This window comes from Anastrepha obliqua, chromosome 1 (genome assembly GCF_027943255.1).
Source record: "Anastrepha obliqua isolate idAnaObli1 chromosome 1, idAnaObli1_1.0, whole genome shotgun sequence".
Lineage (NCBI taxonomy): Eukaryota > Metazoa > Arthropoda > Insecta > Diptera > Tephritidae > Anastrepha > Anastrepha obliqua.
In genome coordinates this window covers 164,656,004-164,664,987 of record NC_072892.1, presented here as the reverse complement: position 1 = coordinate 164,664,987, position 8,984 = coordinate 164,656,004, and the positions used below count along the sequence as shown (strand labels likewise).

The 8,984-nt window shown below is 41.5% G+C and overlaps 1 protein-coding gene across 2 annotated transcripts; it reads left to right on the top strand.

The window, feature by feature from the left end:
• The first annotated feature begins 2,682 nt into the window (after nucleotides 1-2,682).
• LOC129253433 (serine protease gd-like) lies at nucleotides 2,683-8,013 on the top strand. 2 transcript variants are annotated; one of them, XM_054891802.1, is made up of 4 exons: nucleotides 2,683-3,310; nucleotides 3,788-3,953; nucleotides 6,740-7,418; nucleotides 7,501-8,013. In XM_054891802.1, exons 1-4 carry the CDS (start codon nucleotides 3,101-3,103, stop codon nucleotides 7,922-7,924), a joined length of 1,479 nt encoding a protein of 492 aa, XP_054747777.1. In that variant the 5' UTR covers nucleotides 2,683-3,100; the 3' UTR covers nucleotides 7,925-8,013. The 2 variants fall into 2 exon arrangements, with proteins under 2 accessions (XP_054747777.1, XP_054747778.1); XM_054891803.1 differs by lacking the exon at nucleotides 3,788-3,953.
• Nucleotides 8,014-8,984: the final 971 nt, after the last annotated feature.

The following is an 8,984-nucleotide window of genomic DNA, read 5'->3' as shown; positions in this document are numbered from 1 at the left end:
TGGTTAGAAGACTGATGCCCCGGTAGTTGGTGCAGATCGTCGGGTCACCCTTCTTCAGTACAGGACAAAGAACACTAAGATTCAAATCGTCGGGCATGCTAGCCATATTTTGCAGATGAGCTGATGCATGCTCCCTATCGCCGCCAGTCTTGAACAATTTAGCGGGCAAGCCGTCAGCGCCATCCGCTTTGTTGTTCTTGAGCCGCTGAATGGCAACTCTGACTTCGTCATGACTAGGTGGTGGAACGTCCAAATTATCGTCGATTGGTGGTATCGGGTCATCTTCTACAGGGGCGGAATTGTGTGCGTCATCTCCAGCAAGTAAATTGCAGAAGTGTGGCCCCCCATATACCCAGTGTGGACTGCGTATCCATAACCAGATTTCCGTTTTTATCTCTGCAGGCTGATGCTCCGGTCTTGAAACCTTCTGTCAGACGCTTGACTTGTTGATAGAATTTTCGAGCATCATTCCCAACAAAAAAACACAATAAATACAACAACAACCACACCGAAAAATCAACATCAAAATAACCATAAAACATCAACAAAGACAACAAAAAACACATCATCAAGAGCAACCACACCGATAACACCAACCACAACAACAACAACAACAACAACTACGAAATATCATCAACAAGAGCAATGCTAATAACAAATACAACAACAACATAAATAAAACCACACCACAACTACAACAATAACAACAAAACCAACAACAACAACCGTACCGATCCCACTAACCACAGAAACAACAACCACAAACCATCATCAACAACAACAATGAGAACAACACAAACAACAACAACATACATTAAACCACCACCTCTTATAGCAACAACAACAATAACAACAGCACTGACTACGCCAGCCATAACAACAGCAATAACAGCAACAACAAATTAGAAATATTGTTTGTTTACGTACTCGGTTTGACAACGAAGGCAGATTCCCTCATCAGGACGACAGTGTATTTATGCTGCATTTCTACTCACTTATATTCAACTCTACCCGTGAAGTATAAACGTTTAAGTTTTAACTTGAGCTGACTTGAGAGCAATATATTTTTCCTATTGTGCAACATTTTGTACGAAATTCCCGTTCGCTTTTTGTTTTATTTTACTGCTACTTTCAATAAATCATTTGAAAATCAACCCAAATCAAAAGTCATTTACTACTGTGTCCAAAAAATAAGGTGACATTGTATTTATTTTGAAAATTCTTTATTTATTCTTCCAAATCAATTTCATCCCCTTCAAAGTAATCCCCTCCCGACACAATGCACTTATGCCAACGTTTTTTCCAATTTTCGAAACACTGGTTGTAGTCACTTTCCGGGATGGCCTTCAGTTCCGTCTTCGTTGCGGCTTGAATCTCCTCTATCGTGTCAAAACGGTGTCCCCGGAGCGGTCTTTTGAGCCTGCTGAACAGCCAGAAGTCGCACGGTGCCAGATCAGGTGAATACGGTGGTTGCGGAACGATATGGGTTGAGTTTTTGATGAAATGATCACGAATTACGAGTCCAAAAAATTCAATGTTTTCGGTACTAGTCGAGATTTGACGCGCTTGAGGCCCAAAACATCCTTCAAAATGGTATTGACTGAGCCTTTCGATATGCCAACATCATCAGCAAGGTCTCTAATCGTTAATCGACGGTTTTTCAACACCAAATCTTTGATTTGTTGGACGTGAGCTTCGTCAGTTGAGGTTGATGGTCGCCCAGGACGCTCTTCGTCTTCGACACGTTCACGACCGGCTTGGAACTCACTATACCACTTGTAAACATTTTTTTTAGACATAGCCTCATCACCAAAGGCTTTCTGCACCATCCTCAACGTATCCGAAAATTGATTCCGCAAACAAAATTTAATGCAAATTCTTTGCTCAACAAATTTTGACATTGCAAAAAACGAGAAACTCACTTTTAGCAGCTCACAAAACGACGCGTATCTCAAACAGTAAATGAATATTTCACATGAAATTTGACATAGATGTCACTCACAGTACTACCAACCTAAAAAAAAAAAGAATTCTCCTAATCCTTCAAAGCGCGCAGTTTAAAATCAAATGTCACCTTATTTTTTGGACACAGTAGTATGTACATATTTCAAGCCGAGTTAAGAATTCTATCGCTGTGGAAAAAAATTACACATTTTACTCGAGCAGATCTTTTGAAAATAAGTGAACAGAGTCAAAAAGATTTGTTCGCTGTGGGTAACGCATAATTTGAAAATCGTTCAACAAGTGTATCAAGCCGCTTGCTCCAAAAATTACTTCAGAAGCTTTCAGTCGTTTAGATTTTATCGATAAATACTTGGTACTTTTCGAACAGAAAAGCAAATAAACAAACAAAAAATTATTTCTTTAAAAAAATAAAATAAAAATAATAAATAAATAAAGTGCCAAACTCGTTTGAAAACAATTGTATGTACTCCTTCCCTTTTCAATTCCCTCTTGCTTAGCAGTTGGAATTCTTCATTTTGGTACAACATTTTTTTTGCCCATCTTCACAACAGCCAAGAATCACTGTCACAATCCGTCACAATGTTAGCTCCCGCATCAGTTATCGCCGCCGGCTGAAATTTACCGCCAACGCAGAGCGATCAACAAAATTCGCATTGTTCTTAATTCGAATAAAATAATTTGCTCAGCTCAAACGCGTTGCCATTCGTTTCGCTCAAGCCGTAGTGATCAGTTCCACAGTAAAAGTATCGCAGCAATACGATGGCAACTAAAGAGTTCAACGCGGTATTCCCCGTTTCTTTTCAAGCGCAGTAATCTAATATACTGAACTGTATTTAGTGTTTAGAGATAGTAAAGTGAGAGCGAAACGGACTTCGAACACGAAATAGTTTGAGAGCATTTAATAAATAAATATCAATGTGCACACATACATATGAGAAGAGTAAATCGTAAACTCAGTTTAAATAAAAGAAGCGCCAAGCATAACTTACGCTCAAAATTAAACGCGCGCTGAGCGTCGTGTGGTCGCAGAGTGCTCTGTGTATTGTGCTTGATTTAGTGAGCCGTTTACTTCTATTTGGTTTGCTCACGAAGCTCGTAATACAAAACAAAAAAAAAAAACAAATCATAACTTAACATGCTCTCTGCAAACATCTTTCTCTGCAGCATTTCAATGCTACTGAGCTCAGTAACTGCGCAGCTGCCGCTCCCACCGATAGCATGTCCGCAATTTTTTCAGTATGTGAACGATGGTTACGCTTACTTTGGCAAGATCACATTGCCGCAAGTACCGGTGGGCACGGCAGAGGTGCGTGCGCACTTCACTCAACGTGGACTGCCAACGTCGGTAAGTACGCGCGCATTACTCATTTACAGAAAACCCCGAAAAAAGGTGAAAAACCACAATAAAATCGCTCAATAGTTGCAGTAATTTAGAGTAACGAGTGCACGCAAGATTATTATAACTATGGAGGCGCTAGCTAGAATACTGAAATATCTGCAGTAAACGGGATAATTTAATCACCCCCGCTTTGTAGTTATTGTAGAAAATATATTTCTCTTCGCTATGTGAAAATAATCATAAAATAGCTAATTTATTACATATTTATAAGTAGTAAAAATATTTCATAACTGAGTAATTCACGTAAATCAACCTATTAAATGGAGTAAAGAATGAAATGTGAATATGATTATGGTGTCTTTGGAAACCAGCCTACTTTTAATTAAAATGTTTCCATTTTTTTTGCGTTTCCATTTAGTTATGGTGATCTTGCAACTTAATTTTTCAATACCGTCGCACAAATCACTTTTTGGTATTTTTTAGAATTACTATGGCCGCATAATTCCCTATCCGGACGAAAGCACCGTTGTGAGCAATGTTCTAAATCGACAGCCAGCCACCTTTCGAGTGGATTTCGTAAGCCCCTCTAACCCGCCAAAATTAACCCTGCTATCGCTGGATGGTGTTGAGCTATGTGTGAGCCAGGATTGTGAGTATAAAAACCATAAAAGAGAAAAGGTTCCTATATTACAAATTTAAAAGGAGTAACAAATATAAAAGGCGGCCGCCGTAGCCGAATGGGTTGGTGCGTGACTACCATTCAGAGTTCAGAGAGAGAACGTCGGTTCGAATCTCGGTGAAAGATCAAAATTAAGAAAAAGGTTTTTCTAATAGCGGTCGCCCCTCGGCAGGCAATGGCAAACCTCCGAGTGTATTTCTGCCACGGAAAAGCTTCTCATAAAAAAATATCTGCCATTCGGATTCGGCTTGAAACTGTAGGTCATTCCGTTCGTGGAACAACATCAAGTCGCATACTACAAATTAGGAGGAGGAGCTTGACCAAACATCCAAAGAAGAAGGTGTACGCACCAAATATATATACCTACATAAATATGAAAGCTGGTGTTGAAAGTTCAATCAAGGTTAGTTTACTGGGGCGGCAGTCCTTGGTCGAAAAAAATGCGAGACATTATGGTAACGTAGAACCGACTGCCGTGGGAATGGAAATCCCACCGTAACTCTCTTTACCATGAAGGAGGTCAAACTAAAGCTCAAACGTAAGGTTGACACACCAATACCTACAGTAAACAACCACAACATTTGGGAGTTTTCTTCTAATAGGTTGCTCTCGTTTTCTGCACACACAACCGCTATTGCTACTAAAGACCAAACCTGCAACAAGATCTTCCAATCGCTATCCGGCAGTAGTTGTCACAAAGGCAACGAAATGTTGCTGGCGATATTTGAAGCAATTGGCCGGCTAGTTCTAAATTACGCTGCACCTGTCTGGTCGCCTGGAACTAGTGATTTGCAGTAGACAAAGCTTCAGACATGCCAAAACACTGCTATTAGGACAGCGACGGTATGCCTCCTGATATCGCCCATATAACATCTACATAATGAGGTACAGATGCTTCCAATTAAGGAGCACAACAAACTGCTCAGCAAACAGTTTCTACTCGGGTGCTATCGTAGGTTTCACACCTGCTACAACCTGAGCCGTCTCCTAAGCACGTCTGGACGCATCTCTTCAACTACACCGACGAGACAAAACTAACCGACAACTATTGGACCGGACAGTATTTGGACAGACGTTAAGTGGCATTCATCAAGAGATACTTACCACCTTCCTAAACTCCAGACCCCTGAATGCGGTAATCGGAGTCCAACCACAAGTCACAGCAGCTGAAAAGCTTCAGCTACCCCGCGTAACTTCAGATACCCGCTTAACTTTGGTACAATTACGTTCTGGCTACTGTAGCAGATTAAACTCCTACCTATCCAGAATTGACTCCAACGTATCCAACATATGTCCATCATGTGATGGCATTCCGCACGATACTAATCACTTTTCACATGCCCCATCACACCTACTCACCTAACATCCCTTTCTCTCTGGCCCCAACTTGTCGAAACAGCAAGTTTCTTGGGCCTACCGGACTGACTGGTTTTAGTATGCTGTTACAACAACAAAAACAATATCAACTCAAGCAGTCTTTACATATTGTGGAAATTTATTTCCAGTGTTAAGTGAAAAATATTCGAAGATTTCAAATTATGTTCAAAATGATGTTTACTGCTGCTCTGTTGACTTGAAGAAAAAGCAAAGCTTTTACATTCGGAGTCACGCTAGTCCAGAAGCAATTCATCAGCCACCGATACGTCAAGGAAAGTGCGCTGATTGGTGCGTATTTGTTTTTGTTTTGGTGGGTGAGGGAGAGTTGAAAATGTCTTCGCACTTACAGCGACCGTCGTCTACTCCGTCGAATGATGTGGTTACTAAAAAAAATGCTTCCTCCTCTTCTGAGGAGATTCCCTACCTGAAAATTTTCATGCATTACTTCAGGAGGGTCCAGAATGGCGTGAATAAAATGGACCAATACTATTCACCCTCGTTTGGGTCTACCATATTTGTAGCCAGCTTCAAGCTCTAGGTTCGTCGTCTAATGTCTCTAGGCTCGTCTTCTAATATCTCTGTGCCATCATACCAGTGGTATACGAAGCATGCTCCCAGGTTCCTCGCACATGGGCGTATGAAGGTTATACGATATCGATAGTTTATTTTGTTTCTGCAGCAAAACAAAAACATCGGAAGATGTTGCGATAATATCACACCGTTGTGAGCATTTGTCTCAAGCGTCTGTCATTTGTCGGCAGTTCGTCGACAGTCTATCTCCTGTCGACCATCCTAGTGGTCAACGTCTACGAGTCCTCTGGTCATCCATTGGCTCATTGGGGTAAAACGTCCATTAACAGACGAGTCCCATCTGCTTTGCCATTTTTCTAACGAATGCAGTTGTCGGCTTTGCTCCTTGTCTGTCATAAAGGTGTCCCATTTTCTGCCCAAGTATATCTAAAAGGAGCCTTCCGGTGATGACTCAAACCGCCTCATCTGATACGGCCCTGTATGCCGACGAGACTCTTCGCGAATTTCGTCAGTGCACCCGAGCTAGATAACTGAATCTACCACCTTTGACAGGAGGTACCGTCTAGCGCCTTGCGGTCCACCGAGCACCGTTAACTGCCGCTCCCTTGGAATCCATAGTTGCTAAATGATGGTGCGTATGGAGCACTGCAGCCTATTCCGTTTTACTTGGCCGTTTTGACGTGCTGGTGGACTTTACAGATCAATTGATTAATTTTTTATTAAATTGGTTGACGAGAATAGTAGGGAATGAAATTCAATATCATTGGAATCCTACGATTATTCAAGCTTACAATTCAATTTTTTATATTACCAAGGATCACTGCACTCATACTTCTCTCTCATTCCAGATCCTTCACCAAGATCCTGGTCCAAGCTGTCTTATCGTCTCTACACCTACTACACTGACGGTAATGGCTTAACATCACCGAATGTGCCCATTTCGTTGGTGCCTGTGGAGTTAGGCTCAAATGGAAATTATCCAGCGTCGCCACAATTTCAACCTATTCAACCTGCCAATCAATATCCATCTCTCGCACCACCGCAAACTGTTAACACATACCCCAATACAGTGCCAACTCACGCATTTAACACACAAACACCACCAAAATCTACGCAAACCACACAGGGTCCCAACACACCACCCAATACATCACTAGCGTCACCTAATCTGGAAGGTATTTGCGGCAGAGAGGGCACTGTGATTCGTGGGTTTGTCTATGGTGGCGTCGAGGTGGCGCGTGGCCAGTTCCCCTGGCTAACTGCTATATATAAAAAAGACACGGACGCCTTGAGTTTCAAGTGTGGTGGTTCGTTGGTTTCGCGTCGCACCGTTATTTCAGCGGCACACTGCTTCAGACGCTTGAGAGCAGAGCAGATTGTGCTCTATTTTGGACGATACGATCTTGAAAGTTACAGCGAGGATGGCATTGAATCACGCAACGTAGACAAACTGATCATACATCCGGAATATGAAAATGATAAGCCTAATGCTGACATTGCACTGCTGCAAATAGAACCTATCGACAAGTGAGTAAATGCATAATTGCGATAAAAATATTTACTGGCAAATAAATTTTGATTTCGTTTCTTTGGTTTTTATTTATTTAAGATTCTCTCGGTACATACAACCGATTTGCTTGTGGAGTGAAACTACTGAGAGTTCACTAATTGTGGGCAGGACTGCCACAGTTGTTGGTTGGGGTTATGAGGGCAAGAGGGATCAGGACATCTCGCCATTGCCTAAAATGGTTGATGTTACTGTGGTAAGCAAGCAGGATTGTCTGAGTTCATCTGCCGCCTTTCAGCAACTAGTCACAGACAATACGATTTGTGCGGGCAATCGTGATGGCACTGGCCCCTGTATGGGTGACTCTGGTGGCGGTCTGATGGTGCAGCGCAATGGCCGTTGGGTTCTGCGTGGTATAGTATCAGTGGGACAATCTTCGCGGCAGCATTGTAACTTATACGAATACGTTGTTTATTGCGATATGGCGAAGTATGTGACGTGGGTGAGGCAAAATTTTTTGGACTAAGCGGCCGTGTGCTTAAGAGCTTGTTTTTAGTTATGTTGTTATTGTATTACTTTATATTATAATATACAAAGTCTCTTTGATACTGATGCGTAAAAATAAATTTTATTATTATATTAAAAAACAAGAAAAAAATGACATAATATTTTGATATTTGAATTTCAAACTGTTGTCGAACGGGAAATATCCCCAAATAAATTATTTCATTAGTAGCAAAAGAAAATACAATAATAGTTAACTTATGCGCATTTAAGGGGTTAGGGGTAGTCAGAAATTTCAAAAAATTCGACCTTTTTCTTAAAGTATAATATTATAAAAATATTGTGTGGCAATTTGAAGTGAATCCGACAAACACTTCTCGAGTTATTCAACAATTAGCAAAACTGTAAATGCGTTTTTCTCAAAACTATGTTTTTTGAACTGGTGATCACTGTAAGGTGCATGCATCAGCTTCTATGCAAAATATGGTCGGATGAAAGTATGCCTCCCAATTGGAAGTTAAGTGTGCTCGGCCCAATCCATAAGAAGGGCGATCCAGCAATCTGTGTCAATTACCGCGGGATTAGTCTTCTAAATATCGCCTATAAGGTTCTAACGAGCGTATTGTGTGAAAGGCTGAAGCCCACCGTCAACCAACTGATTGGACCTTATCAGTGTGGCTTTAGACCTGGAAAGTCTACCAGCGACCAAATATTCACAATACGCCAAATCTTGGAAAATACCCATGAAAGGAGAATCGACACACACCATTTTTTCGTCGACTTCAAAGCTGCATTCGACAGTACGGAAAGGAGTTACCTGTATGCCGCTATGTCTGAATTTGGTATCCCCGCAAAACTAATACGGCTATGCAAGATGACGTTGCTCAACACCAGCAGCGTTGTCAGAATTGGGAAGGACCTCTCTTCGCCGTTTGATACCAAACGAGGTTCCAGACAGGGTGACTCGCTGTCGTGTGACTTCTTTAACCTGATGTTGGAGAGCATCGTACGAGCCGCAGAACTTAATCGCTCAGGCACTATATTTTATAAGAGCGTACAATTGTTGGCGTATACCGATGATC

Excerpts from the sequence above, each read along its gene's own strand:
- LOC129253433 (XM_054891802.1), top strand. The coding sequence starts at position 3,101 with ATGCTCTCTGCAAACATCTTTCTCTGCAGCATTTCAATGCTACTGAGC. Across the intron at positions 3,954-6,739 it reads GCTATGTGTGAGCCAGGATT|ATCCTTCACCAAGATCCTGG; the intron begins GTGAGTATAAAA and ends CTCTCATTCCAG. Across the intron at positions 7,419-7,500 it reads CAAATAGAACCTATCGACAA|ATTCTCTCGGTACATACAAC; the intron begins GTGAGTAAATGC and ends TATTTATTTAAG.